This window comes from Lagenorhynchus albirostris, chromosome 7, assembly GCF_949774975.1.
Source record: "Lagenorhynchus albirostris chromosome 7, mLagAlb1.1, whole genome shotgun sequence".
Taxonomy (NCBI): Eukaryota; Metazoa; Chordata; class Mammalia; order Artiodactyla; family Delphinidae; genus Lagenorhynchus; species Lagenorhynchus albirostris.
Window position 1 is genome coordinate 75,142,508 of NC_083101.1, and position 14,427 is coordinate 75,156,934.

A 14,427-nucleotide genomic window follows, 5' to 3' on the forward strand; every position below is an offset into this window, starting at 1 on the left:
CATTTTTAAAAAATGCCTTTTGCACATTTCTTTGAACTTAGAACAGCCCTGTGAGTCATCTCCATTGAGTTCCAGAAAATAAATGAGTAGCCCAAGGTCACCTAGCAGGGCTCAGGCTGGGCTCAGGCTGCCATTACACTCCCATTACACTGTGACTTCTCCTGCAGATGGTCTTGGCCTCTCTCTCTACCTAGACTAACCTGCTCCTTCTCCTGTGTTCTCCGGCACAGCCCCAGCAGACCTCGGAGGTGGGAAGATGCTGCTGATCGCCATCCTTGGCTCAGCGGGAATGACCTGCCTGACGGTGCTGTTGGCCTTTCTGATCATGTTGCAGTTGAAGAGGGCAAACGTCCAAAGAAGAATGGCCCAAGCCTTCCAAAACGTGGTATGTCTCATCTTCCTAATAGTAATAAGTGCAAGTCCACATATATGCAGAACCTTCATTTTAAAGATGTGGGTCAAAAATTTTACCTGTAAAGCAAATATTTCCCTTAGGCAAGTTTCATCTTTTCTTTGTCTTCCATTATGAAATGGGAGGTAAATAGCATGACTATATGATTTCTTGTCCAAATCAGAATAATTCTAAGAATGAAAAGGTTGCTCTTAATAAGTATGCAGGAGACCAAGCCTAAAGCAGGACTACTGCCCCATCAGAAAGAGAATACAGTCATACTAGTAATAAGTCACCAGCGAGGGTAATCTTGTAATATAAGGAAATGAACATTTTTGGTAATGAAGGGCATAAGGGTATCCAGACCTCAGAGTGATAGGTAATGAAGATTTGCACTAGACCAGTTTTCCCCACATTTCCCTGTTTCCAGTTTCCATTTTGTACCTCTAATACCTCTTTCAATTCTATTATCCCTCCTATATGTATGGATTACATATACGTGTGTATCTCCATTCCTGTGCACCCTTCGGTCTGCAGCCATAGTTCATGGTGCTTGGCATGGCCTCTTTCTTTCATCTAGGAATTTTGACCAGTAAAAAGTTTAGAAAATCATACTTTACCTATAGGCACCCTATTTGAGTCCTTTGCTCTACTACAACCTGAACATTTCTCTAGTTCGTGGTTTCAAGCTCTGTAAAATTAATCTGTACCCAACTTTATTGATTCTGTATATGAAACATTGAGTACAATTACATATTCCAAATGAGGTATACCTTCCTGTACATGAGTCCCTGAGATTCCCTTCAGTACAGAACAAGGGAGGCTCTGTAATCCGACTCCTTGCCAGAGCTGGCTCAACTCAGGCTGTCCCTGTAGAGGAAGGACCAGCAAGGGGGTAGAGAGTGCTAGAGCGCATCATGGTACTGATGCTTTGTCCTGATACCATCAGCAGCCACTGAAACTCAGGAGAAAAGGAGACACCCTGTTGGGTTTTGCTCTAAGCATCAGTCATCTTGGGGCCAGTGTCTGCGCCAGAGTGGGCTTGAGAGATTCTGAGCTTTAGGAAGAGTTGGAGAGAGTGAGTAAGAGCCAAGAATAGACCAAGATGACGCTAGGAAACAAAGCTCTCACAGAGGTGTGTCCTGTGACTGACCCAGATAGGTCTCTGAGCTCTTTTCCAGATCAGAAGTCAACACCGGCTCATTCCACAGCAGAGTAGAAACTCAAGGGTGACTAACTCAGGGATGTGCTATTTCGTGGCATACATGCTGTTATCCTCCCCTCCCTCACCTCTGCAGACATAACTAATTGATTGTGGCGTGCTTTGCCACTGAGGCCTGTGATCGTGCCCATGCAGCTCTATAGGCAGCCACTTCATCCGAGTGGGCCTGTTCAATGAACCCTATTTCCGTTTTCATTCTAGAATTGGATACAGTATTTCTTTTTTCACCCAGTGTGGGTACCAATCAGGAGGTATTATGTATCTTAAAATTATGAAAAGTCCTGACACAAAACCATTATTTTTCTAGCGGGAAGAACCAGCTGTGCAATTCAACTCAGGAACTCTGGCCCTGAACAGGAAGGCCAAAAACAACCCAGATCCTACAATTTATCCAGTGCTTGACTGGAATGACATCAAATTTCAAGATGTGATTGGGGAGGGTAATTTTGGCCAGGTCCTGAAAGCTCGCATCAAGAAGGATGGGTTACGGATGGACGCTGCCATAAAGAGAATGAAAGGTCAGTGCTTGGACTGCTCGAGTCAGCATTTTACTAGGGTGGGGGGACAGCTTGACTTCCTGTTGAATCTTTCCTCTAAGGTCTTACACTCTTTAAACAAAAAATTGGCGTGGTGTCAGGTAGAGCTGTTATGTGCAACTGAAGGTGATGTTTCCTTTGAGGGTCAGGATGTAAACATGAAGGCATAAGCTATTTAGATACCACTGTCATGATTCCTTGGGATGTGAGAATACAGATTCTCTGTCATACCCTGCTGACTCTGGGGGAGCATTATTTTTCTTAATCCAGTGGTTCTCAAAACATCCGAATCACCTGGAAGGCTTGTTAAAAAACCAGATTCTTCAGCTCCACCCCACAGTTTCTGATACAGCAAGTCTGGCGCAGGGCCACAGAACTTGGATTTCTAATTAGTTCCCATGTGATGCTGATTCTGAGGCTTGGGAGACCACACTTGGCAAACCACTATCTTCACGGTTTATCTGCATCGACATTCCTAGAAATATCGTTAGAAATGCATCTACTTGGGTTTCTCCCCCTCATGGTTCTACTGTATTCTAATTTCTGGGATGGCGCATGAAACATCTGTGTTTTTAAGCTTGCTCAGTGGCTCTTCTGTGCACTCAAGTTTGAAAACCCTTGATGTATGGTCACAGGAACTAGATCTTTTCCAGTTGTGTTCAAGACTGCTTGGGGGGAGAAAAAAAAAAAAAAAAGACTGCTTGGGGCCTATCCATTTCATCAGATCTTCTGAGAAAGCAGAATGACTTGTTCCCTGGCAATACTAGCTGTCTTCTCTTCCGGGTGAAATGACAGTTTAGAAATGACTGCGAAGCTGCACTGTTGCTTTTACAGCACACAGGCTTGAAAAGTGGCGTATTAGAGCCAGCAATGTAATTACTAGTTTCATCGGGCAGCTCCATAGTAAGGGCTCTCTGAGGTTGCTGATGGGTTTTCCTTCTTTTTGACTGCAATATTAAGCCTAAGATGACAATTAACCCTAAATCTTTTCAAATCATCGTTGTTTTCCACACTGCTAGAAAACACTATGTCAGAAAATGAACAAAACAAAATAAACACAGTATCATTTATGCTTAGAGACAGTAATGTTTCTAAACACACACACACACACACACACACACACACACACACACACACACACACACACACACACACACACACACACACACACACACACACACACACACACACACACACACACACACACACACACACACACACACACACACACCCCTTGCTTAGCATCCAGAAATCCCTTTTTCATTTTGCTACTTTAGTTACAGGGAGCTTTAGGAAGCAGTAAAAATAGTGAGAGGAGAGAGGGTGTAGAACTTCGTAGCATCAGTTTTTATTGGCATCTGACCTGAGCTGATTGTCTATCTCATGCCCATGTGAAGAGGTAGAATAGCTTAACAGGGCACCAGGGCAGACACTTTTTGCAGGAAAAGTCATGCATGCAAAGAGGGCAGCTTCTGACAACCTTATTATAAAGAGCTTTGTTTTTTAAATGCTTCCAAGGTATTGACCCTCAGGTCCCTGTGGTATAAACAGGGTCCTTGACTTGGAATTGCCTACTTGTCAGCCTTATGGGTACCCTTAGCCCATATGAAACAATCCCATCATTTCCAAGCATGTTCAGGGATGCACGTGGCTACCAGCTCCCTTCTCACCCTTTCCCCCAATGTTATTTCTTCAAAAAGCCATAATAGCATACTGTCACCGACTCAAGGCTGATCAGCCAGTTGTGCACTGGCCAAAGAGCTTTCTCTTCAGCCCGACTGGTGGTTCTCCCTCTGATCAAAGTGCTAGCGGACAGATGGAATGAAAGGAACAGAAATAAATGCAACCGTTTCCTGACTACCAAGCAACTTCTATGAAAATGTCATTGAGATTTGAGTTTTTTCAGTAGGACTGGTTTATGAAAAGAGTAAAGTTATCATAATAAAGCAAGGTGTGTACACTACTGGTGATGTTTCACTACAACTTTGTTTTTATCCCTGAGCATATTTGTCTCCGGACGGTAGAGTTAGCTGGGAGAGCCAGAGTCTAAGAATGGACGCAGCTCCATCTCGACCAGATCATTTCCCTGGGTATTTGAGAGCTTCAACAGGAAAACTTCAGAGCAGTCGTTCTCAAGCAGGGGTGATTTTGCCCCCGGGGGGACATTTGGTGATTTCTGGATACATTTTCAGTTGGGCTACTGGTATCTAGTGGGTCAGGTCAGAGGTGCAGCTAAACATCCTACTTTGTACAGGACAGCCCCCAACAATAAAGAAGCATCTGCATTATAGTCATCTCTGATTTCTATACAGTTTTCCAGACCTAATGGTGGCTGAGTGTACCTGAAGGTCCTGGGAAGCAGAGGGGGGACAGTTGTTTCTGAAGAGGTGTAACAGAAAGGGATCACTACTCTTTACTTTCTTCCCAGAATATGCTTCCAAAGACGACCACAGGGACTTCGCTGGGGAACTGGAGGTGCTTTGTAAACTTGGACACCACCCAAACATCATCAATCTCTTAGGAGCGTGTGAACATCGTGGTAAGATGCTCTTTTCCTGTCTTTCCTGCCAGATTGTTTTTTTTTAAAAAAAAAAACAGGCACATTCCATATTGAAATTAGGAAAGACAGTCATGTAAGATTGTTATCTATTTTTTTTTTAAGTTGCAGTTTCAGTCTGAATGTCTGGTCCCATTAATAGATTGTGCTGAGATTTAGTATCTTTTTGAAGGTAGATCCCAAGGCTGAATCTTTTGGCCTCTGATGTGGTTCAGCTATTACTGCCCCAAAAGATCCATGGCTCCTACATGCCTCTACCTTTGCTAATCCAGAGGTTTTCTCAGCTACTACTAAGTGGATGGAGGCAGCCCTCAGCACCAGGAAGAGTGAAGTAGATTGGTTCTTGTTAGTTGCCTACCTTTTCATTTTCCCTCCAAACCCAAGGAACTGATATTCTGAATGTTAAATCTGTGAATGCCATTAATCTACTGTAATGTGAAAGCACTGGTGATGCTTAGGTTAAAATAATAATAAGCTTATATCTAATAGTATCAATACTTTGTTTTTATCCAAAACAATGTCCTGTGCAATAACACTGAAGTTTTACAACTGTCCTATGTCACACATACTCTTAAGTCCAACTTATATGATTAATTCAAGTATTTACTGAGTATTTCCTATTGTAATGCATGTAATTAGCTGTGAGTGAGTAGGTAACAAGAAATCTTTCATGGCTTTACCTCTGCTCGCTACCTGGGTTTGTAGGTCTAAATCTATGCTTAATCTTAATTTCTCATGGAAAAATTTGCTCCAACAAAAAAGCTCCACACAGTAATTATTTACAAACTTGACAACCTCTTGTTGACTTTGCAGCACAAATACCAACAATGGAAAAGAGACTACTTCCTTTTCCTCAATTTATTAAACTAAAAATACTGGTACTTCAAACAATATATCATTCTGTGATCCAATAAGGGTGTAATTCTGAAAGCCAGATCATGTCTCTTAGGTTAAATAATGAAGTAATGTCATTTATTTTTGAGCTATTTCCTGAGAACAGTAATCAGCATGGGACAGCAGTAAATGAAAGTTAAAAAAAAAAAGAAAAAGAAACCAACAACAACAGAAGAATGCACATCTTTTAAAATTTTGCTCTCTCGTCACATTATTGGTTGGCTCTTAAAATTTATAATTCAGGAAAGAAGTGAGAAAGCATGTTCATACCAGAATTGAAGTATATCTTTCCTTATAGTACAACAAGATTCAGTGCTAGATTTTGTTGTTGTTGAGAATTTCACTTTCTTAGAATATCTTTGAAGTTTAAATTCATTCAACATTTAAAAAAAAAAACCAAATAATTCACCTTTAAAAGACAGTAAAACCACTTTACTTTTCATGGGCTCCAAAGATCAATGTTTTTATCAAAGCAGCTTACATTTTATTAAAAAGGAAAAAGGAGAAAGCAATTTGGAATAAAAATAAGACACCGCACCATAGTTTCCTCTAGGAACTATTTTGTTTTATTTTTTTCCTAAAAGGTTGAGTTTTCTGGTTTCTGTAAGCAAACATGCAATCCCTGACACTAGGCTCTGCTGACTAGTGACCTACTCAGCAATATAGTGACTTATTCCAGATTTTAGGGAGGAGCAGAAGGCAGGAGAGAGAGAAATTACCTGCTATGGATATTTAATCATTGTTTTTTGATTAAAAAAAAAATAACCTCGGGCTTCCCTGGTGGCGCAGTGGTTGCGAGTCCGCCTGCCTGCCGATGCAGGGGACGCGGGTTCGCGCCCCGGTCCGGGAAGATCCCGCGTGCCGCGGAGCGGCTGGGCCCGTGAGCCGTGGCTGCTGAGCCTGCGCATCTGGAGCCTATGCTCCGCAAAGCGAGAGGCCGGAGCGATGAGAGGCCCGCGTACCGCAAAACAACAACAACAACAAAACGTCAGGAAAAGCTAGATTCATACTGGAATAACATGCCTGGCTCATATTAGGTTCTTGATATTCAATATTGATTGAATAAAAAAATGAAAGGTGATGTGGACTAGCTGTCTTCGATCGTCTGGAAGCAAATGCTTTGATTTCATTCTACTAGTGTCACCGAGTAGGTGACAGGAAGCCCTCTATGTTTGGTAGAGGTGGGGAGGGGAACCCCGAGAGCAAGCACTTTAAGTATTGCAGGAATGATGTCACTTGTCTTCCTCCTGGCCCCAGCATTACCGAGGTTGGTACCACTAGATGTGTAACTTTACGATAAAACAGAGGTTTATAAGCGTTTCCCGAGAATCATAGCACATCTCAGAAATATCACAGCAGCTTAGGGTTACCGATAAAGTGGTGCTCTCTCCCTTCCCGCACAGGCTACCTGTACCTGGCCATCGAGTATGCCCCCCACGGCAACCTCCTTGACTTCCTGCGCAAGAGCCGAGTGCTGGAGACGGACCCCGCGTTCGCCATCGCTAACAGCACCGCCTCCACGCTGTCCTCCCAGCAGCTCCTCCACTTTGCAGCAGATGTGGCCCGGGGAATGGACTACTTGAGCCAAAAACAGGTTCGTCCTGAGGACCTTGCTTTGGACATCTTTCCTCTGAAATTCTCTCTGGAATCAGAGTTTAGATAAGTTTGTACATTTGTTTTTGGTCGTTCTCTCTTCCTTAATTCCTTCTTACAATCTTCTAACTTTCATATCTTTGCTAATATTCCATCTCTTTATGTAGAAGTTCATGCCCAACACTGACGGTATGTTTATCTAGTGACTGTCATCATGTATATTTGGTGAGGAGCCTTCACCGATCTTAGCTTGGCGTGGCTCTAAATAACGCACAGTAGCAGAGGCCATTCATGGCAACTGGAAGATTTCATGACCTGGTTTTTCTCCCAGGTTGCTCCTCCGGAGACACGTGGGTCATTCGGCAGAATCCACTCACTGAGCATTTAGGAGAGGAACCTTAAGGGAACTGGATTCTGGTGACTTTTGAAAACCCCTTTTCACACTGACCTCTCCGTTCCCCAAAGCTCTTGCCCCTAGGCAAGAAACAAAATGGAGTGAAAAAGCAAATGCGATGCTGAAAATACATGATTTTTTTTTTTTTAATTTCAGTTTATTCACAGGGACCTGGCTGCCAGGAACATTTTAGTTGGTGAAAACTACGTAGCCAAAATAGCCGATTTTGGATTGTCCCGAGGTCAAGAAGTGTATGTGAAAAAGACGATGGTAAGTTCAGAACCGACGCCGATGAGATCCTCTCCGGGGCACCCCTCCCTCTCCTGATGTCGTTTCTCTTAGAATACCATCCTTCTGTGACGACTGAGGCCTCTGACCGTTTTCCCCATTGGACAATGCCCTGGCCCAGCAAACATCCTTTCTCATTTTTGATTCCTAAAATGACTGGAGGGTCCACGTTTACCAATGAAGAAGGCCCTGTCACATGTGGCCAAGTAATTGAACGTGCAAGCCTAGTGCTGCAGGGACTCAGGTCTACACCCAGCCCAGACCCTGAGGTCTGGTCTCACTCAGAAACCTCTGGAGAGTTCCCACAGTCCCCTTTTGCACAGCAAACTTAGGAGGGGGAAAAAGACACTTAATATACCTTCTAAAACATCAAGGAAATCAATTAATGAGGTTCCTAAATCCCAAGGATGCTCTAGAGAGAAACTCATAACTTCTAAAGGCTCATATAAGATTTCCCTCTTTGCCAAAAGTTCTCTGCTCACTTTTCAAGCCCCAATCAAATCCACTTTCACCTAATGATACCTAGTCTCCTAAACATTCATATTTTATCTTCAAATACGAGCTCCCGGGAGAACCTCACCACAGTGTTAGAAGAGAGAAGCTGGACCCATTCTGCTACTTTTGTCCATCCTAGAATCACAAAGCCCTGGACATGCCACATTCCTGGACATTAGTGCTGTGCCGACAACATGCCACCACCCTCTGCTTGCCCTGAGCGGGTGGGCAATGCAGGGTGTTGGGGGTGACACACCCTGTAGTCTTTGCACGTGTTGGGTAGGTCCAGTCCACTGGCCTGGCTCTCCCAGCATTACCTGGGCTCAGCTTTCTTGGGATGACTCCAGTTCTTATAACATATAGAGGGTTCTTTTACTTTTGTGGGTACCAAATTGCCTCCTAGCAAGGCTCAGGCTTCTGTGTTTATCCTCAAGCTCAGGTTTCCTTTCTCTTCAATATCCTTATTTTAGTTACTGACAAGATAACACAGAAATAATACTCAAGAATGCTTTCAAGAGGAAATGGTCCACAGTTCACAACCTGGACACGATTAATTTATTTTATTCTTTACCTATTGCCTTCCACAGGCATACATTCTTCTCCATAGTTACAATCACAGTGAACCTAGCCACTTTGGAACTTTCCACTCCCTTTTTGAATGAGGTTTCGAAGGTAGTCTTCCTTGGTTCTTAGAGACCACCATGCCCCTGGTCCTGTATACTTATTAACATCAGCACTTTTTGGAAGCCAGAGATGCCTCCCTGAGGGCTGGTTTCCAGGAAATATTTTTTTTCCCCTAAACTCTTCAGATTTGCCCCGCTCAAAGCAGACTTTTCTCTGGGAAGGAACTGGGCTGGTCTTAAAGAAGCAGGACCTACCACCACTCACCCATCTACTCTGGCTCTCCCCACTCCTCCTTAGAATCCTCTTACCTCCATCACAGAATCCCTCTCCTTCCTTCACTCTGGCGTGGGTGGGGCGGGGGTTTGCCCCAGATGAGGGGAAAAGAGGTTAACACAGTTTAGCCCCGTAATCCACGCATCTTATTTGGTTGCTTTCCTTAGGCCCCCAAAGCTAAGGTTGGTTTTCTCGGCATTTCATCAAGGGTAGGGATTTCTGTATCTTGGGGAGCTTAGGAGGAGTGCTTAGAGGGGCAGAGCACTGGTAGGGCTCAAGTCTATCTCCCAGTGGAAGGGCAAAGTGTGCCGTGGCAGCATGGGGTCTGGGGAGGAAAAGGAGAGGGTGAGGGTAGGGGAAGGAAAGAGAAGGGATTGGAGAGGAGCAACCTCCCTGCAAGAAGGGTGCAGTATAGCAAGATACCACCTGAGGGCAGAGGAGCCACTTTCTCGGGCCTTTTTTTTTTTTTTTTTCCGGTACGCGGGCCTCTCACTGTTGTGGCCTCTCCCCTTGCGGAGCACAGGCTCCGGACGCGCAGGCTCAGCGGTCATGGCTCACGGGCCCAGCCGCTCCGCGGCATGTGGGATCTTCCCGGACCGGGGCACGAACCCGTGTCCCCTGCATCGGCAGGCGGACTCTCAACCACTGCGCTACCAGGGAAGCCCTGGCCTATTATTTAAGTCAGAGACTTTCAATTCCTATTGCACCTAGAGTCGTCCGGGGAAATTTAAAAAAATACAGATGCTGAGTCCTACGGCTTAGGTATGCTGATTCAATTATTCTGGGGAGGGCATCCTGCATCAGTGTTTTTTTTTTAATTCCCCCAGGCGATGCTAATACTGGAAGTGTTGCAAACTAATGTACTTAAGTGATTTGGGGTTTTACTATCATTGATTAATATTATCGATGCCGTCAGCATGGATTTATTTATTACTGTAATGTTTCATGCTTGTGCTGGGTTTGGGGATAATATTCAGACACAGTATTCTCCTTCAAAGAGCTCAGAGACACATAATGAACAATCGTAACAGTGGATGAGGCTGAGGAAAGTGCAGGTGCCATGGGAACTCAGAGGATGCACACTGAAGCTTTACAGTAAATGTCAAATAGATATTGGAGATGTAAGAATGAGGTGGATGACCTGGAGGATGTGGTATATATAAAAATCGAGAGGCAAAGGAAAGCATGGAACCTGGGGCCATTAAGTAATTCAGTATGGCTGGAGTGTGATGCAGAAAAGTGGGAGAGTTAAAATGCAAGGCTGGAACTCTCCAAGGGAGTGGAAAGTTCCAAAACGGTTAGGTTCACTGGGATTGTAACTATGGAAAAGAGTGTATGCTTGTGGAAGGCAATAAGTAAAAACTAAAATGCAAGGTTGGAGTTAAAACGCAAGTGGGGATAAGGTCCTGAGGAGCTTTGGATGCCAGCTAAGGACTTGGGGACTCACCTAAGCATCGGGGATCTTGTGACAACAGGGACATTAAAGAACTTTAAGGAAAGGAACCACGTGATTGTGGTGTGGAGAACAGGTCGTTAGGGGGTGAAACTAGAGGCTGGGAGGTCCGTGGACAGGTGGTTTCATCAGGCAGGAGATGATGGTGGCCGGCACCAAGGTGATAGCAGTAGGGACAGACACATGTGGGCAGATCCAAAAGCAGTCAAATAAAAAAAAAAAGGAAGAAGTGTGCATGGAAATCAGTCATTAGGAGGTCCGGGGTCCGAGGTCAGCTGGTTGGGAGTAAATGAGAGCAAAGACCAAACAGGAAACGGAGACAACTCTTTCCATTCCATAGCTGTGAAGGGGAAGGGAGAAAAACAGGTGACCGATGGGGTGGGGTGGACATAGAGAGAAGGGAGGCGTGGATGTTGAGGAGAACACTGAAGGTGTAGGTGTGAGAAAGGATCCTTTTTTAAAAAAAGAGCAGTTTTAGGTTCACAACAAAATGGAGAGAAAGAGGTACAGCGATTTCCCATATACTCCCTACCCCACACATGCATACCCTCCCCCATCATCAACATCCTCTGCCACAGCAGTACCTTTGTTACAGCCAGTGGACCTGCACTGCCGCGCCATAATCACCCGAAGTGTATAGTTTACAGCAAAGCTCACTCCCAGCGTTGTACATTCTATGGGTCTGGAGAAATTTATAACGACATATGTCTTTAATTATGGCATCTTACACATTTTCACTGCCCTAAAAATCCTGTTTTCTGCCTATTCACACCCCAAACCCGACCCCACCCCTAGCAACCATGGATCTTTTTTGAGAAAGGATACTTTTATATGTAAACCTTAAAGTACAGGACAACCATTTGGGATTTATGGTCAGAAAGAGCTTCAAAATAGTGCCAGTAAATAAAGAACTGGGAGAGAATTTCACATTCAGGAATAATCCCTGGGATCCAGGTCAGGGCTGGTCTCATGGAAGGGGAGTCTGGGAGGATACCTGCTCTGGTTTTGAGGGGGGCTGAGACAGATCCCCCAAATACTCCTGATTTTGCCCCACCCACTGGCTAATGTAAGCTGAAATGCCACTGTTAGAGCTTGGACAGATCTCTGGGAGGGAGGGATCCATCTCTCAGTAGGGTTCATATATTCCTGGGGTGGGTCGAGAGGAAAGGAACTCAAATTCATAGCAAATTTGAGGAAACTAGGAATAAAACTCAGAAGTCAAACTTCACATTTTCCAGTCCACATCTCATTTTCCCCAGCCTGGACTCAGTAAGCCAAGAAAGGGGGCAAATCTGGAGGGAGTCGGGGCCAGGCACCCAAAGGGTGGGCAAGTGTCTCTCACCCTGTCTCCAAACCCAGTGCACGTGGCACTGGCTAGAAGTCATCACCTCCTCTGTGAGTCACAGGCACACTCTTCCCTTTGGCCTGAAATGCTCTTTCCTCCCCCATCCACCTGATGGTGCCTACACATCTTACAGAACCGAACTCATGTGTCCCCTCCTCTGGAAACTCCTGCACAATCCCCTCCAGGCACACGCGGTCTCCTGGCATCACTTTAGCCTTTCCTGCGTTATAGCTTACTTCTCAGTTCCTAGGCCCGTCTCTCCTTTCAGACCTCTGAGTGCCTCTGACAGCCACAAAGGGAATAACTGAGTGACTAGCAAAAGGACACACACGGGCTTCCCTGGTGGTGCAGTGGTTGAGAGTCCACCTGCCGATGCAGGAGACATGGGTTCGTGCCCCAGACCGGGAATATCCCACATGGCATGGAGCGGCTGGGCCCGTGAGCCATGGCCGCTGAGCCTGTGCGTCCGGAGCCTGTGCTCCGCAATGGGAGAGGCCACAACAGTGAGAGACCCGCGTACCGCAAAAAAAAAAAAAAAAAAGGGTTCACACATCGTTATTTTTCTTTATATGAAACTGTGGTATTGGCCCCTTGAGGTAAGTGGGACACTCACACAATTTGCAGGTCTTTGAATTTAAAAGCACACTTGTGGGTGGGACATGGGCAAAACAGTTCCTGAGTCTGCCACGCCTTCTGTCTGGGGACCTCCCCGTGGACTTGGGTGAGCCCCGGCTTCAGGCCAGCGGCGAGCCTTGGGAAGGGGCCCTGTCCAGCCTAAGCGGCATCTCACCTCGTTCTCTCCAGGGACGGCTCCCCGTGCGCTGGATGGCGATCGAGTCACTAAATTACAGCGTGTATACAACCAACAGTGACGTGTAAGTAAAGCCTCTCACTGCTGAGGGATTTTTTTTTTTTTTTTTTTGTCCCAGAAAAATACCCATTTGACAGAGGTTTTAAAGAGAAGCAGGAATATCGTATCCGTCTGGGGAATAAAGCTAATCACTAATCCCAGGAAATCCCAGACTAAATGAAGCCACAGAGGGGACAGTTTTCCCTGGTGGCAGGCTTTGGGTTTCTTTCTGCATGTCGAGGAGTGACCTCAAGTGGTGAATTCCTCACCTCCAGAGGAGCAAGGGGCATCCCAGCCTTCCCATGGCTCCACTCCCCAGACTGGCCTCAACACAAGGACCTAGATCAGAGGTGGCGGCCCACAGTAGCTGCTGGGGGTCAGAGGTGGCAGGGATGGAAAGCAGACAGACACAGTGGGCACCATCTCTGCTTGCAGCCTGCGTGACAAGTCTCAGGCTGGCGGGGGACGGAAGGGTTGGGATTGAGGCCTGAGCCCTCTTGCTCAGGTTCCCTCTTTTCAGGAGGAAGAACTGAGGCCCAGAGTGTTACTGTGTCTTCAGTGTGTGCCTTTATATATTCTCTCACATCATCTCTGCATAACTTTAAGAAATGGGTGTCCCCACTTTTGGAAGAATACACTAAGAGGCCTCAGGAGTTCTAGTCACTTGTCTCAGGTCACACGCGTATCAGGTGGTAGCGATGGGATCCGACACAGGTCTGTCTGGCTTAGAATCTCCTGCTTTCCACCTTGCGTTCTCTACCTAAAGCGAGTGGGAGCTCTGGCAGAGTTAACACTGTTTCCCTGTCATAATCCTTCCATTGGCCGAAGAGGAGATAAATGCATGCTGTGTGCAAGGCCCTAGCCTAGGAAACGGACGTGTAACTTTTCCTTTTCTGACCTAGGCTTAGTCGCCCTGGCTTTCTGGGCAGAAAGTTGACTGGGCAACATGCGCGCTGATTATTGGTTTCCCTTTTGTCCCTCTGCAGATGGTCCTATGGCGTGTTACTCTGGGAGATTGTTAGCTTAGGTGAGTATCCACGTCTACCTACCATGTGAGGCTCTAGGCAAAGGGAGTGGGCCCCTCCCGGACTCCTTTACCATATGCTTTCATGGATAATGTGTACGCAGTGCCAACAGACGCCACTTGGGAAAAGAACCTTATGGGTTTCCACGTTTGAGTGTGTTTATTCCCGTAGTTCTCTTTAGGAAAGCCCTGTGTCTAATGTCATATTTAATACTAATAACCTGGTGGTCAAGAACTTCATTCTGAGTTGTCTCTGCTTGTGCACAGATGTCACAGAGCTGTCATAAGTTTACTTCTACAACTTGAAGACAGTATATTATGAAAAGACATTTTCTAAGGCCATTTAATACTATGTGAAAATGTGCATGCCAAAAACCAGAAAAAATTCCCATAATCCGTTTTATAAATATTACACGTGAAAAAAACTGGGAGGACTACGCAGGATTTAAAAAATGTAGTTTTCTGCATTATTTTTTGTATTTTCCACA

General features: G+C 45.4%; 1 protein-coding gene across 2 annotated transcripts in view; it reads left to right on the top strand.

The window, feature by feature from the left end:
• Window positions 1-14,427, top strand: part of TEK (TEK receptor tyrosine kinase) — a 103,630-nt gene that overhangs the window by 85,220 nt on the left and 3,983 nt on the right. For both annotated transcript variants that reach the window (XM_060155184.1, XM_060155185.1), the window contains 7 exons: window positions 231-385; window positions 1,921-2,131; window positions 4,578-4,688; window positions 7,004-7,194; window positions 7,744-7,857; window positions 12,870-12,940; window positions 13,902-13,942. In XM_060155184.1, coding sequence (XP_060011167.1) covers window positions 231-385; window positions 1,921-2,131; window positions 4,578-4,688; window positions 7,004-7,194; window positions 7,744-7,857; window positions 12,870-12,940; window positions 13,902-13,942 — 894 coding nt within the window. The remainder of the gene's footprint in view (window positions 1-230; window positions 386-1,920; window positions 2,132-4,577; window positions 4,689-7,003; window positions 7,195-7,743; window positions 7,858-12,869; window positions 12,941-13,901; window positions 13,943-14,427) is intronic.